Below are 16,802 nucleotides of genomic sequence, written 5' to 3' on the forward strand. Positions count from 1 at the left end.
AACCGCTGCTCTGGTTAGTCCCCCACAGACAGACAGAACAGGCAATACAAGTAATACAATCCTGACTGTTCTAGCAAGGATGCCTAGTGCAGTCCTAGGAATTACTCTAAGCTAATCTTCAAACAATAAGCATGGCTGACACTCCAGGAGTGCTTCACAGGACAAACCCTTATGACCAGCGACGTACTATATAACTATATAACTATATATATATAAAAAACTATATATTTTTTTGTATATATATATATATATATATATATATATATATATATATATATATATATATATATATATATATGCAAAACTGACAAAAGGTCTCTCTCCCAGAGACCTGCAGAGTGCAGACCTGAACAATGGTCAAAAAGCTGCAGAGTGGATCATTACACATTGGTTGCATTTTTCCTGTGCAGAAAAATGCAAGGAAAAACTACTGAATGGAGACAGGCCCTGGGCAGTGATGTATTTTACATACAGCAGAATTTGTTTATATTAAACTCCAAGGGACCAGGAAAAGTGGTTTACTATATCAGAAATTGTCATTTTCATGCACATATATGCGAGTATGTACTATAGTGCTGTATTTGAGTTCAGTCAATAATTGGGAGTCATTTTTTATTTTCTAATGGTATTTTATTGAAAATGCAAACCTAAAACAACTGTTTTACAAACTTACTTTTTTTCCCATGGCAAAAATGCACCACAAGCAATAATTGTGGCATACAATAGCCGATAGCACCACTATTACTCTTTAGTAAGGATGCACATTTGGCAGGCTACAAGGTCTAGAATACTTTAACCATTTAAGCCTTCTGGACGTAGAGGCTACGTCCAGAAGGCCATGTGCGCTCCCGCGGCTGATCGCACGCGTGCGCTCCCGGCCGTGGATCGATAGCCCAGGAATCAATGAATCGGGACATGGTGCCTGATCACCGATTCCTTTCCCCGGCAGAAAAAGCGACAGCTTCTCTTGGAAGCTTCGCTTTTTCTGCCTCCTACGTCCCCCCACATGTACATGTTATGCTTGGAGTGAAGTCATGTAAACAAACTCAAGGTTGCCATGTTGCGGCAAAAAAGTAAAAAAAACTACATCTACATGTAAACACAAAAAACAAACAAACGCATATTTACATAAAAAAAATATTACTATTTACATCCCATCCTCCCAAAAATACCCAAATAAAATGTTTAATAATAAAAAATGATTACAATAAAAAAAAAACAAATTTACCTAAGGGTTTTATTATAAGCTTGTAAATAGTGATGGATGCAAAACAGAAAAAATGCACTTTTATTTCCAAATAAAATATTGTCGCCATACATTGTGATAGGGACTGTGTAATACCCGGGACTATTAGGCAAATACTATACGTGGGTTTTAATTATGGAGGCATGTATTATTTTAAAACTATAATGGCCGAAAAAATAAAAAATGAATTAGTTTTTTTCTTATTCTTCCTGTCAAAATGCATTTACAGTAAAGTAGCTCTTAGCAAAATGTACCACCCAAAGAAAGCCTAATCGGTGGCGGAAAAAATAGATATAGATCAGTTCATTGTGATAAGTAGTGATAAAGTTATAGGCTAATGAATGGGAGGTGAACATTGCTCGGATGCATAAAGTGAAAACGACTGAAGGCTGAAGTGGTTAAGGCTGCATAGCCAGGAAACATGAATCCCACGCTGGACAAATTGCAGCATGCGTCCTGTAACTGGGTAAGACAAAACTTCCTGTTCTCACTTGAGCCAATCATGTATCCTCTCTCTGAAATGCAGCCAATTATTATTATGCAGTCCAACCCATGTCAAATCCCACCTGTGGAGGAATCAGAGATCTGTCCAGCTTGGGATTCATGTTGCCTGGCTATGCAGCCCTGAGGTATACTAGAGCTTGTAGTCCATCCACCAAATTTGCATCATTCCTATAGAGTACTAGCAGCGCCATTCATTGCACCCCATTCAGGCATCAGCTCACCTGCCAGTATGAAGAGCAGCCAAAATCATTAGTTTAGCACTGACACATGACGTATATGCTGCCTACTTTTCACTATATCTGCAGTCAGCGTCACGTAGGGGCCAAAACTGGTTTACTGTGCACAAAGTTTTATGATATCCGAGTTTACTATATCAGGTGTTGCTTCCAAAGATTTATAATGGAGATTGGCTGGGACTTTGAGAGGTAGTTTACTATAGCCAAGTGTATTATAATGAGATTATACAGTATTTGGCCAAGCCTCCCAAGACCTAATGCAAGCTAGTATTATTCAGGAAATGAAAATGCAGAGGACCAGTATAAGCAACCTGCTCCTCTGTATAGGTAGCAGACATGCCCCCAGTATTAGCAGCCCCTTCCTCAGTTTAAGTAGCCAGGTAAGCCCCCAGAATTCTCCCCAGTTTAAGTAGCCATGTATTAGGATTAGGCATCAGAAAGTATATTTAATGTTGGGAGAGGTTTAATATCAGGAAAAGCTTTTAGTGTGAGGAGATGGAGTTTAGTTTAAGAAAGTGACATAGCACAGGCGGTTAAGGTTAGTTTCACAAAGAGCTCATGTTAGCAGAAAGTTAGGGATGGATGTTAGTTTTAAATTAGTGTGCAAAGTAATGATCCAATTTCCCACCCTATCTACCGTCCAGTTGATGAGATTGAGCATTGATGATGGTACTGACCACGATCGTTCAGTCAACCCATTTTTCTCTGCCAATAATCTGATTGGTTACATTTTCCTTGCCGTTTGTGAACCTCAATCATTTCCAACTGAACACAATTAGGCAACGGTTTGGGATTAGTAGTAGGTTTATCTGGCATTCTATGTGAATAAGATTTATTAATTCCATTCAAAACCAAACTCGAAACAGAAGCAGCCTCTGTGGAACAACAAAGCAGGCCAGCACGTCTTATATTTACGTCAGATCAAACTGAGATGCTCCAATTTTCTTATAAATATAAAAAAATACCAGAGATCAGATTTAAGTATTGGGTGACCATAGTTAGAGAGAAGGTAAGTGCACTGGGAAGGTTCAAGCAGTTATGTGTGGATTTGCAATGGTGTGTGTTATACATCATATTGTTATATCTATTGATATTGCTCCTGCTCACTGGCCTTAAAGGGACACTTAAGTCAAACAAAAAAAATATGAGTTTTACTCACCTGGGGCATCCAATAGCCCACTGCAGCTGTCCGGTGCCCTCGCCATCTCCCTCCGATCCTCCTGGCCCCACCGGCAGCCACTTCCTGTTTCGGTGACAGGAGCTGACAGGCTGGGGACGCGAGTGATTCTTCGCGTTCCTGGCCACAATAGTGCCATCTATGCTGCTATATCATATATCATATAGCAGCATAGAGGGTGCTAATGTGTCTGGGAACGAGAAGAATTACTCGCGTCCCCAGCCTGTCAGCTCCTGTCACCAAAACAGGAAGTGGCTGCTGGCGGGGCCAGGAGGATCGGAGGGAGACAGCGAGGGCACCAGACAGCTGCAGGGGGCTATTGGAAGCCATAGGTGAGTAAAACTCATTTTTTTGTTTGACTTAAGTGTCCCTTTAAGGAAATTGCATCATCTTTATGACTGTATATGGACTGCCCTCGAATAGGGGGGGTGGGGGGGGGGGGAAGAGCACAACAGTAAACAGAACAGTATTTAGACCATTATGATTGTTTGCTGACCTTTCTGGGTGTGCTACACCTGCATTATCTTATAGACTTAATTTGTGTGTAGAAGATGAGCCTCACATATGTTTAGAATGCCTTTTCTCCCCCTTCATGTTATTTTGCATGAAGTATCAGGGCGCTTCATTTTCTGACAGACACAAGAAAAGCCCTTGCCAATGAGCTCTTATAGAATTATAGAGATTCAAAATGGTTCAACAAGGGGGAAATATATATGCAAATTAGAGTTCAAGCTATTTACAGTCAAATTCAAATTGGAACATTAAATGTTGAACATGAATGCATTGTGTCCTTTTGATCTATTGTCCTAGAGTGTATTACATAGATCAATAGAAAACCGGCCCTTCTGACCTTCCTGCAACGGGCCTGTAAAAACTGTTAATTACGATCAGTGTTTCTGACATCTTCAAGAAGTAATTGATACTCAGCCGAGTGCAAGTAAATATCACTGCTCAATCAGGGGTATTGTAGTACAGACACAGATAATTGTGTGCATAGACAAGAAACATCAATTTGCTCTGTTATGCAAATTTCTACAATTATTTCAACACACTGGAAGCTCAAATGTTGAACCACCAAATAGATTTATCACAAAAAGAAATACAGCAGACAAAATACCCAACAGATCACAGGGACACGATGTATAGGAAGGGCCAAAAGCCACATTTATGTGGTGAATAAGTGTGACACAATATAATGAATAAAATATAATGAATCACTACTGAAACATTAAGCACAATGAAAGTATACTGCTTCTCTACAGTAAGCTATGCAAGTTTAAACAACGTATGATTCATATTGTTATTACAACCACTTTTGGGGACTAGCAATAATGTTAATGCATTCTACCAATCGCTACTTTTCTTTGGCATTAAAGAAAGAACTATGTAAAGTGAATCAACAATTGTAATATATGTGATCATCACAATAACTTTGCATTTAGCTGTAATGTAGCTACGGTAGTCTTCACTTATCTTTACACACCAGGATGACAAAACTGACTACAAAAGCACAATGGGGTAGATTTAATAAAAGATATAAAATACTGTGGAGAAGGAACTTATTCAGCAGCCCGCTACATTTTTTTTTGTAGTATTGAAGTCCAGGCTGTAAAGCTCTTATGCTGGGAATACATGGCTCGATTCTGAGCCATTAAAGGGACACTTAAGTCAAACAAAAAAAATGAGCTTTACTCACCTAGGGCTTCCAATAGCCCCCTGCAGCTGTCCGGTACCCTCGCCGTCTTCCTCCGATCCTCCTGGCCCCGCCGGCAGCCACTTCCTGTTTCGGTGACAGGAGCTGACAGGCTGGGGACGTGAGTGATTCTTCGCGTTCCCAGACACATTAGCACCCTCTATGCTGCTATATGGTATATGATATATGCTATAGCAGCATAGATGGCGCTATTGTGGCCAGGAACGCGAAGAATCACTCGCGTCCCCAGCCTGTCAGCTCCTGTCACCGAAACAGGAAGTGGCTACCGGCGGGGCCAGGAGGATCGGAGGGAGACGGCGAGGGCACTGGACAGCTGCAGGGGGCTATTGGAAGCCCCAGGTGAGTAAAACTCATTTTTTGTTTAAGTGTCCCTTTAAAGGATTTCGAGGCCAAATGTCAAAAAAAGTTAAATACCTGCATCACTTTTGAAGGCACGGAGGACGCAGTCCGCGCCCTCCGTGCCGTTCCGCTGGTTCCCCACCGCAGCTCTAGGGCCAACCCCCGGATCCACGCAACAGGCTGATTCCTGTTGCGTGGATCGGGGTTGGCCCTAGAGCTGCGCAGCCGCACTCGCGGCTATGCGGACTGCGCAGCCGCGGCCAGCTCATGCGGCCATGTTAGTGCAGGCAGGAGAGCCCGACCTGAGCAGTGAGGTCGGGAGCCGGCCCGGGGGACTATTGAGCGGCGAGGACCCGGCAGAATGGCACGGAGGACGCAGACGGCGTCCTCCGTGCCTACAAAAGTGATGCAGGTATTTAACTTTTTTTTTTACATTTGGCCTCGGAAGTCCTTAAGATGGCTCGATAGATAATTTCCGACATGTCCGATCACCGTTTGATTGTTTTGCCGCTCAATTCACCATTGAAGTTAATTGAAAAAAAGATAAGATAATAGACTCGAGCGGGCAAACGATCAGGTGCAGAATCGAGTGCCAGAATCGACCCGTGTATTCCCAGCATTACATGCATGTGACTGCAACAGCACAAAAACTAAGGCCAGATTCCCATTATAAAGCACGGATGGCCGTGCGTTGGGACTGCAACGTATGCAATCATGCGCCATCTACATTGATGTCCATTGCATTGCTAATCCCATTCACTACAGCATATGTGTCAGCGCTACATCTTGCCAGAAATGCATGCAGCAGTGAGATATAGCAACGCAACTTGATAATCGGTATATCAGACAGTGCAGTCTATGCACTTCTCATGTTTTTGCGTACCTCACTATGGGCTTGATTCACGAAGACAAATAGCATGCCTTATCAAAGTTAACATGCTTTATCTGAGCGGCATAGAAAGTGCTACGAACTTATGCCTGCTAATTGGCAATGACGAGAGCTCCACTCATCCTGCCCTGAGCCTCTGTGGTTTCGTATGCTACTTTGATAAGGCATGCTATTTTTCTTAGTGAATCAAGCCCTATATGTGATGCTGAAATGCGCATGGCAATGTATAAAGTGTAAATAAGGCCTAAGGGTTGGGGCACACACTTGTGTCCGCTTTTCAGCATCTGTAACATTGATGCGTTGCTAAAAAAAAAAAAAAAAAAGTGGGTTTGTGTAATCAGGTTGTGAAGCACTAATCTTTACTCTTCAATATATTTTGATATGACATTGGGAGGGTTGCAATCTCTCACAATTTAAACCGTGCCCGAGGTGAAATTACAAGTACCATATGTACTTGAGATGTTTTGCTCCTAAAATAGCCCCCAGAGCAGAATCTTGGTTTATATTCTGGTCATTGTCCCCCCCCACCTATACAGCGGGCCCCCCATACCAGTAGTCCCCCCAGTGTACCAGTGCCCCCCCAACAGCAAGCACACCTGGTGTCTAGTTATCTCCACTCCCAACCCCATAGAGTACCTTGTTGTCTAGTTGCCGTTCTTCATCTGTTGCCTAATTGCAGAGTACATGAAGCGGAAGATCATCTCACCTAATACGAGCCAGACACACTGCACTTGACTCCTCCTTTTCCTTTGCATTCAGCCTCTAGTGTTTGAACTCTAGTTCAGCAAGTTCAAACACTATAGGCCAAAGGAAGGCACGGAGGAGTCGAGGTGCAGTGCGATCCAGATCAGGCGAGATGAGCTTCTGCTGCCTCTATGCGTAGAGGTAGTGCAGCTACTAGACACCAGAGTAGACTCTACGGCAGGGATGCCCAATAGGTTGATCGCGATCTACCGGTAGATCGCAGCCACGTCCCATCAAATTTGGCGCTGCTCACAGCTAATCACAGAAGGAATGGAGAAGGGAGATGCAGGGCTGAAGGGGAGGGCCTCTCCCTTCAGCCATGCTTTCCCCTCCCCATCCTTTCCCTGACTGGTCGCCAGCAGCACTGGCAGTAGAATCTGATAGGGTGCAGCCACATTTGCCGCCCGCTGTCTTGTCTGCCCTCCATGAAGAAAGAGCTGCAGCTGAAGGCGGGGAGACCAGGCCGCAGACACCAACGCTGGAGGGAGGCAAGTGATTACTATACTTAGCCACCTTTACTGGGCACCTATACTTAGCTACATATACTGGGCACCTAGACACCAGGGAATGTTGTATGGGGAAAGGAGACAGGACCACTAGACACTAGGGAATGGTATATGAGGGAGAGAGCAACACAAAAGTGATATGGGGATGTTAAAAGTAGCAGCCTGGGTTTCTATTTTAGGTTTATACTCAAGTCAAATACTTTTTTCTGGTATCTGTAAGGAAAATTAAGAACCTTGGTTTACACTTGGATCAATTTATATTTGAATATATATAGTAATACACTGAAAATATGTGTGTATAGTTAAGTAATCGGTTTTCTATACCTACTAAATCAGGCTTAGTGAGGCCAATTTAGGCCTGTTCACGCAGAAAGCTGAACAGGATGAATTAACTGCTTCAATTAAAAAAATCTTTTTTTGCCATTTGCACATTAAAGTGTACCTGACATGGGGTCTTAAGAAAAACAAATATTCACACCTGGGGCTTCCTCTAGCCCCCTCCAGGCTTATCGCTCCCATGGCGTCCTCCTCCACCTCCTTGTTCGTCCACAACTGGCCCCGGTAAGTAGTCCAGTACCGGCCAGTGGATGCAGGAGCAGACCAGCTGCACACGCCCCCCAATCTCGTTTCCAGTGATGGGCCGTGCATGCGCACTTGGCCCCAGACCAGAATACTTTCCGGGGCCAATTGTGGATGAACAAGGAAGCGGAGACCGACGGTGTGGGAGTCCCCATCTCAGGTTTACTTTAAACTTAAAATAATTTGGCAAACCTTTTGTTCAATACGTGGTGCTGCTGGTGTTTGTGTGTGCATCAGCTAAGTGATCAGGAGGAAAGAGGGTGGAGCATAGACCTCTTTGTGGTCCAGGAAGTAGCTGGCACAAGGGCTCCTGACTAGGCAATGTAAGGTTAAAATTCTTCCTTAACCATCAGCCCATCAAGGAGCAGACAGCTAATAAAAAAGTGCAGATAGATAGCCAGATATAACAACCCCAAAAAATATTTGTGCCTAGAGTTGGGCTTTAAAGGGAACCCGAGGTGAGAGGGATATGGAGGCTGACATGTATTTCCTTTCAAACAGTACCAGTTGCCTGGCAGTCTTCCTGATCTAAAACTTTTAGCCATAGACCCTGAACAAGCATGCAATCAGGTACTGTAACTCAAGTTTTGTTGCATTAGCCATATGCCTGTTCCAGGATTTTGACTCAGACACTACTAATGCCAAAAGATCAACAGGGCTGCCAGGCAATTGGCATAGTTTACAAGGAAATAAATAAGGCAGACTCCATATCTCTCACACCTCGGGTTCCCTTTAACACTTGTTCCCAATACATTCAGTTATTTGTAAAGGCAGTTTGCTGTTTTTTTCATACTGCTTTTGCACTGTCAATGCAAGAACCTGCATTATCTGCATTATACATGAAAATAATATCCTCAGAATGTGCATCTGCCACTTGTAAAACCCACCTAAAAAAAGGATTATATCAATAACACCAATATTAAGATAGAGCAATATTTTTTCAGGCTATTAAACTTTTATTATTTGTCACGGCCTCGTGTTAAGCCATTTTCTTTATTTATGTCCCCATCTGCATTACTATTCAGAATTATATCACTTGTCATGTAATTTGTTATTAGAGTACTTTAATAAGGCTGGAGCTGCAGCCTAATGCCTCCCAGCCATTTCTCACAATATTAAGCGGGAATATTATAAGGCAAAACAGCTCTTAAGATGCAGCCAAGTGCATCAGCATAGCTTCATAGGAATATATTAGACGTTACATCAAACTGAATATTACATTTCATTATTCTTCAGCCTCTATTTAAGGGGTGCTTTCAGCACATTCTCTGTTATTTTGATATTGATAGCGTTATAAAATAATGCAAAACACACTTGGCACAGAAGGGTTGTTGAGATCCATTTGATTCAATAGCGACACTTCAGTGCATTTGATCTGAGCCAATTTTGCCATTCTGTACACACAAAACAATGCGGTTATTAGTATTACTGATATTACCTTGTTCCCACAGCTGGCAAATGCAGCCACGTATGAAGCACAGTGAAGACACTCTAGTGCCTTATTTTAATAAAGGTGCCAAATCTCAATGCATGGTTTTCTGTAATGACACTTCTTACACAAAGACTCCGCAAACTGACACGGTAAAAAACGCATATAAAAAGGGTTGTTCTTCAAAAGAAAAAAAAAAACACAATCTGCATTTGTGAAATGTATTAAACAAATTCAAAAGCAGCATTGTTTGTCAGATGCATAGGGTTATGCCGGGGGTTAATTAACTAAAATTATTTCTTCATAGTCCAGCTGTGAGGGGGGAGCTTCAAATCCATTCAGAAACAAATGAATATAGTTTAAAGCTAAACACCACAGTTACAATACGCATTTATAAGCTGTCACAGTTCTCAAATACCAAAAGATTAGTAAGGTCTAGTGTAATGCTGGGTACACACGTTGCGAGTTCCCGCTCGATTCGCGGGATCGATTCGATTATTTCCAACATGTTCGATCGGGTTTCGATGGATGCAGCCGTCGATTTTGCATATTAAGTATGCAAAAATCGATGGCTGTATCCATCGAAACCCGATCGAACATGTTGGAAATAATCGAATCGATCCAATAGATCCCGCGAATCAAGCGGGGACTCGCAACGCGTGCACCCAGCATTAGGAAGCCAACCTCATCTTACTATGCCACAGTTGCCATTCAGGTCCCATCCACAAGGGGTTTCTGAAGGCATTTGCACAATGAGGAAAGTAAACAATTGAGATTGGATGGTGATTATACATGATATAATCTCGATTGTATGTATAAATCAGTAAAAATGATCGATTTGGCACTGGAAATCAGGTACTTTGCTGCCACCACTCTCCAGATTGAAACGAGGTGGAGAGACCTCAGAACTAGCCCTTTCTAAAGGCTAGGAGCACACATAGCAAAAAGCTAACACAAACGCAGCAAGATTGCACACAAAAAACGCACAAAACATTAACATAAAACATGCCATTAAACACAGCTTTTCATTTTATGTGCGCAGCCAGCCAAAAGGAGGAAAGGGTTATTTGCATCTCTTAAAGGGCACATTCTGATAGGAGGGGCTGACATGAGAGCTGCAGCCCTCCCAGCAAGAAGGACAACTCCAGACCCTTTTCATATCCATGATTATATTTTTCAAAGGTCCGACATTTCCCAACTTAAAAATAACTCAACTCACTAGCTCCATGCACCACGGTGTTAAGCAGGGCAAACAGAGAGAAAAGAGGTGAAGGTTGAAAACAGATTCATCTGATGAGCACACATTGCAGCTCTTATGCCATCGGTATAAGCATAGAGTAACTGCTTGTGCCTCTGTTTGTGAATAAAGCTTCCAACTATTATCCACAGATTGTTCACCAGATATCAGTTGGACATACCCATTCATACACACGCTAGATTTATTGCCCGAAACCATCAAACATGGAGTCATTTGAACCAAGTTGGATAATCCTCCACTGACTTCCATTTTAGTGTCTGCTGCAGCTCACAGTGGGATGTTTTATACTCATCTTCACCCTCTTCTCTCCATAGGACAGAACAGGCTGCTCAGAGTGGCAAGCGGGGAGTCTATATGGAGATTGGCAGTTCAATGTCACACAAAAGAATACGAATGATTATGTCAAAATACAAATCAGGGCTGTGGAGTCGGTACAAAAATCTTCCGTCTCCAACTCCGACTCCTCAGTTTATGAAACCACCGACTGACTCCGGGTACCCAAAATGGCTGACACTCGACTCCGACTCCTTAGTCTAATACTTACCAGGGCTGTGGATTTTGTACAAAATCATCCGACCGACTACGACGACTCAGTTTATGAAATCACAACTCCGACTCCACAGCCCTGATCACATTTAAATAATGGATCAAAACAGCTCTGCTGTATACATAAATTGCACTGGGAACGTATCCCTGCATACTCTGAATGGTTTAAAATGTCTTATTTACAAATCTGTACTAAATATTTAAGAGAGAAAAGGGTAACATACGTGAGATAAGTCCCTCTTGTATTTACTCCCATCATAAGATCCACTTTCTTCATTGGTGTATCTACTGTATTAGTCAGACTTATTGCGCTGGCATTGTTCACCAAGATATCTATACCTGTTTAGGGAAACAAAATTCAATATTAGACAGTAAAAAATAAAATTCTTCACTGTACAAAATGCAAAGGGGACAATACTAAAGATCTATAAAATGAGAGCAAAGAACGTGAACATTCAATTCACATAGTGAAATTATACTTTGTGCCAAATTGGAGTATGAAGATCAGCAGGAGTGCCAGGCAACTGGTATTGTTCAAAAGGCAATATGTATGGCAGCCTCCATATTCCTCTCACTTCAGGTGTTCCTATTGGCCTTTTTTTACCCCCACAGGCAGCTTTAACTGCTCATTTGTGCAATTACATGCAGCCGAATGGTAACTTTTGGTAACACCACACGTCACCATGCATTAACCAGTGGCCAAAAACTGCCTCATGTCGCTTCTGAGGACAGCAACCACCATGCAACACTCACAAAGCCTGATTTGAATACACTAACTAACATAAGTTCCCTCATATAAGTGTCTGGCTGAGAAACAGAAGCAGCTAACAGGTGGTGAATTCACTGCCTTCAGCTGTCTGTGGAAAAAAGGCATAAGAATCATGGGGCAGGTTAAATAGTGCATTATGGGGCAAGGCCTCATCCCTTTCCTTTATTATTATAAGGAAGGATTCATAGTTGTCAGCGCAAAAAACTTGCACGTTTCTACAATTGCAAATTTTGGGACATTGTGTGTTTGTCTGCATTACGTGTGCCTTCCTGCCACAGAACCTAATGACTGTCAATACGAAAACGCAGTGTGCAAAATTATACTGCATTGTTGTAACTTTTTCCCCCCCAAATGTTAAAATTTACATTTAAAGGGAAGGTGCGAGCACCTCCAGCCCTTGGCAGCCGATCTGTTCTTGGCCACAGTTCCAGTGTCCCGGGATGGCCTCTGTTGCAGATGCCAACCTCGCAAGGTCGGCAACTTCAGCGCCTGCGAGAGGCCGCTTGTGATCGCGATCATGTGGTCTGGAGCGTTCGGCACATGCGCAGTACTTTTTTAAAGCTCGCACCTTCCATTTAACTGTGAACTATCCCGTTAACTGCTAGCAAGTTCTAATGTAAATTTGCATGCAGCAATATAAATGCGAATTTAGCAAGTGTGAACCATGCCTTAGCCATCTCCTGTTCCTATTCAGAATTAAGGTATGGTTATGCTGTTGGGCAGGTGGGTGGCTTTGGTCATATCTGGGAAGGACTTCATTACCAGGTAGTACGTAGAACAGGGACTACCCCGTCCCCTAAAGTTTTTTTTTTTTTTTTTTTAGAAAAACAAGAAGTAGCATAGGTACATATGGTGGACTTACTCTAGAGCCATGGGCAACCGCACATTGGGCAAAATAGGGCATGGGCCCCACCCCAACCAGCTGCTGCCCCCCCCAGCCACCCGAACCCCGCAGGAGGAGGAGGAAGCAACACAAAAGGAGGGGCAGCGGCTGGGAGGGGGGCCAGGCCCCCCTCCACCTCCTTCACCTGGGCCCCCTCCTTTTGGCGTTTCCCCCTTCAAATTAGCAGCGGCAAACAGACGCGGGCATCAGCAGGCGGAGAGGAATTACTCACCTTTTTCCTGCGTTACAGATGATGGTACGCAGCGCCATTGTCACGTGACACTGGTCACCACCTTCTCCACCGCTCTGTGCTTCCTGATTAGCACAAGCACAGTGAGCAGAAGAGAAGTCAGAGACCAGGGTCACGTGACGATGACGCTGATCGACATCGCCTGGAATGCAGGAAAAAGGTGAGTAATTCCTCTCCACCCGCTGATGCTCGATTCTGTTTGCTGCTGCTAATTTGGAGGGGGGGGGGGGGGGAAGCGCCAGAAGAAGGGGACCCAGGTGAGGGAGGGTCTGGCCCTCTCCCTGCCGCTGTTCCTCCTTCCAAGCTTCCCACATACTGGGGGCAACTATGCTATACTGGGGGCAACTATACTACCTGCACTGGGGGCAACTATACTAAAAGGGGGCAACTATACTAGCTATACTGGGGGTGACTATACTACCTACACTGGGGGCAACTATACTCTCTCTGCCTTTCTGATGTCCCTTTCTGCTGTCTTTCTCTCTGCCTCTCTGCTGTCTCAACTCTCTCTCTCTCGATCTCTGCTGTCTCAACTCTTCTCGATCTCTCTCTCTCTCTCTGCTGTCTCAACTCTCAACTCTCTCTCTGCTGTCTCAACTCTCTCTCTCTGCTGTCTCAACCCTCTCTCTCTGCTGTCTCAACCCTCTCTCCCTGCTGTCTCAACCCCCTCTCTCTCCCTCTGCCTTTCTGCTCTCTCTCTGCCTTTCTGCTCTCTCCAAATTCAAATCCAAATCTAAAAAAAGCTTTATTGGCAGGACCAAATACATTTAGCATTGCCAAAGCAAAACAAAGCATTAACACGGGGAGGGGGTATGTAGTCCTTAGGGTGTGGAGGATGTAAGGGACACTATGGGGGGCTGAGATATATGGTCCATAGGGGGGTATTGGGGGTATACAGTCCATGTGGTATCATGTTCCCCTCAGTTGGTGGCAGGCTGTGACATATCGGGCAGCTATTTGCACGGTTGTTTCCTCCTCCCCCAGTAGGATGTAGTTTCCTCTCCTCATCTGTGGATGTAAAATCCTGGAAGTCTCTGGAAGTGGACAGTCCTCACAGGTGCGTATTTTCTGCAGTATAGCAGGAAGTGGGCCTCATCCTCCAAGACCCCCTGGTCACATTGTCGCTGCCTTTCTGCGGTCTCTCTCTGTGCTCTGCATCTATGCTGTCTCTCTCTCTCTCTCTGTGCTCTGCTTCTATGCTGTCTCTCTGTGCTCTCTCCCTTTCTGTGCCCTCTCTCCTCTCTCTGCTGTCTCCATCTGCAATTCTGCTGTCGCTGTCTCCCTCTCTCTGACTTTCTGCTCGCACTCTCTCTCTCTGCTCGCACTCTCTCTGCTCACACTCTCTCTCTGCTCGCACTCTCTCGCACTCTCTCTCTGCTCGCACTCTCTCTCTCTCTCTCTCTGCTCGCACTCTCTCTCTCTCTCTGCTCGCACTCTCTCTCTCTCTCTGCTCGCACTCTCTCTCTCTGCTCGCACTCTCTCTCTCTCTCTCTGCTCGCACTCTCTCTCTCTCTCTGCTCGCACTCTCTCTCTCTCTCTGCTCGCACTCTCTCTCTCTCTGCTCGCACTCTCTCTCTCTCTGCTCGCACTCTCTCTCTCTTTGCTCGCACACTCTCTCTCTCTGCTCGCACACTCTCTCTCTCTCTCTCTCTCTGCTCGCACTCTCTCTCTCTGCTCGCACTCTCACTCTCTCTCTCTGCTCGCACACTCTCTCTCTCTGCTCGCACACTCTCTCTCTCTGCTCGCACACTCTCTCTCTCTGCTCGCACACTCTCTCTCTCTGCTCGCACACTCTCTCTCTGCTCGCACACTCTCTCTCTCTGCTCGCACACTCTCTCTCTCTGCTCGCACACTCTCTCTCTGCTCGCACACTCTCTCTCTGCTCGCACACTCTCTCTCTGCTCGCACACTCTCTCTCTCTGCTCGCACACTCTCTCTCTCTGCTCGCACACTCTCTCTCTGCTCGCACACTCTCTCTCTCTGCTCGCACACTCTCTCTCTCTGCTCGCACACTCTCTCTCTCTCTCTCTCTCTCTGCTCGCACACTCTCTCTCTCTCTCTCTGCTCGCACACTCTCTCTCTCTCTGCTCGCACACTCTCTCTCTCTGCTCGCACACTCTCTCTCTCTCTCTCTGCTCGCACACTCTCTCTCTCTCTCTCTGCTCGCACACTCTCTCTCTCTCTGCTCGCACACTCTCTCTCACTCTCTCTCTGCTCGCACTCACTCTCTCTCTGCTCGCACTCACCCAAATCCAAAAAAGCTTTATTGGCAGGACCAAATACATTTAGCATTGCCAAAGCAAAATAGAACATTAACGTGGGGGGGGGGGGGATTGTGGGAATAAGGGAAGGACATGGGTATACAGTCCATAGGAGGATGTACGGGATGGTATGGGGGGGATAGGGTATATAGTCCATAGGGGAGGGGGGTATAGGCATACAGTCCATTGGGAGGGGAGTATGGGGTTATACAGTCCATGTGTTATCATGTTCCTCTCAGTTGGTGGCAGGCCGTGACATATCGGGCAGCTATTTGCACAGTTTCTTCCTCTTCCCCCAGTATGATATAGAGTTTCCTCTCATCTGTGGAGGTGAAATCTGCAATGTGGGCGGAGAGTCTTTAGAAATGGGCGGTCCTCAACGGTGTATATTTGCTGCAGTGTAGCAGGAAGTGGGCCTCATCCTCCAGGACCCCCTGGTCACATTGCCTGCACAGTCTCTCCTCCCGGGGCTTCATGTCTGTCTGTGTCGTCCTGTCTCTATCTCCAGGTTGTGGGCGCTCAGACGGTACAGGCTCAAGGCCTGTCTATCTTTGTGGTGGTGTAGCCTCTCCAGATATGGGGCCATTGTGTACTCCCTCTGTAGTGATTGGTAGATAGTGAGTTTCTGGGAATTCTTATGTCACTTCTCTATTCCTCTATGTATCGGTCCTTGCAGCTTTCTATCATTCCTTTTATTCGGGCTTTTGTCAGCCTGTGTTGGTGGTCTTGGCTGGGCTGGCTCTTGACGTTTTGTTTCAGAGAGCGTGGTATGGCCTCCCCACCCTGGCTCAGTGAGGCTTTATGGTGGTAAGTGCTGGGGTTGCTGCTCTGTATATGCGCCCACCCTCTCTCTGCTCGCACTCACTCCCTCTCTCTCTGCTCGCACTCCCTCCCTCTCTCTCTGCTCGCACTCCCTCCCTCTCTCTCTGCTCGCACTCCTCCCTCTCTCTCTGCTCGCACTCCCTCCCTCTCTCTCTGCTCGCACTCCTCCCTCTCTCTCTGCTCGCACTCCCTCCCTCTCTCTCTGCTCGCACTCCCTCTCTCTCTGCTCGCACTCTCTCTCTGCTCGCACTCCCTCTCTCTCTGCTCGCACTCTCTCTCTCTCTCTCTGCTCGCACTCTCTCTCTCTCTCTCTCTCTGCTCGCACTCTCTCTCTCTCTCTCTGCTCGCACTCTCTCTCTCTCTCTCTCTGCTCGCACTCTCTCTCTCTCTCTCTGCTCGCACTCTCTCTCTCTCTCTCTGCTCGCACTCTCTCTCTCTCTCTCTGCTCGCACTCTCTCTCTCTCTCTCTGCTCGCACTCTCTCTCTCTCTCTCTGCTCGCACTCTCTCTCTCTCTCTGCTCGCACTCTCTCTCTCTCTCTCTGCTCACACTCTCTCTCTCTCTCTCTCTGCTCGCACTCTCTCTCTCTCTCTCTCTGCTCCGCTCTCTCTCTCTCTCTCTCTCTGCTCGCTCTCTCTCTCTCTCTCTGCT

At 45.4% G+C, this 16,802-nt stretch overlaps 1 protein-coding gene across 1 annotated transcript in view; it reads right to left on the bottom strand.

The window, feature by feature from the left end:
- HSDL2 (hydroxysteroid dehydrogenase like 2) overlaps positions 1–16,802 on the bottom strand; it is a 92,088-nt gene that overhangs the window by 44,388 nt on the left and 30,898 nt on the right. Inside the window, exon 5 of the mRNA XM_068234297.1 lies at positions 11,392–11,506. Within this exon, the coding sequence (XP_068090398.1) occupies positions 11,392–11,506 (115 nt within the window). The remainder of the gene's footprint in view (positions 1–11,391; positions 11,507–16,802) is intronic.

Source organism: Hyperolius riggenbachi, chromosome 1, assembly GCF_040937935.1.
Source record: "Hyperolius riggenbachi isolate aHypRig1 chromosome 1, aHypRig1.pri, whole genome shotgun sequence".
NCBI classification, from domain to species: domain Eukaryota; kingdom Metazoa; phylum Chordata; class Amphibia; order Anura; family Hyperoliidae; genus Hyperolius; species Hyperolius riggenbachi.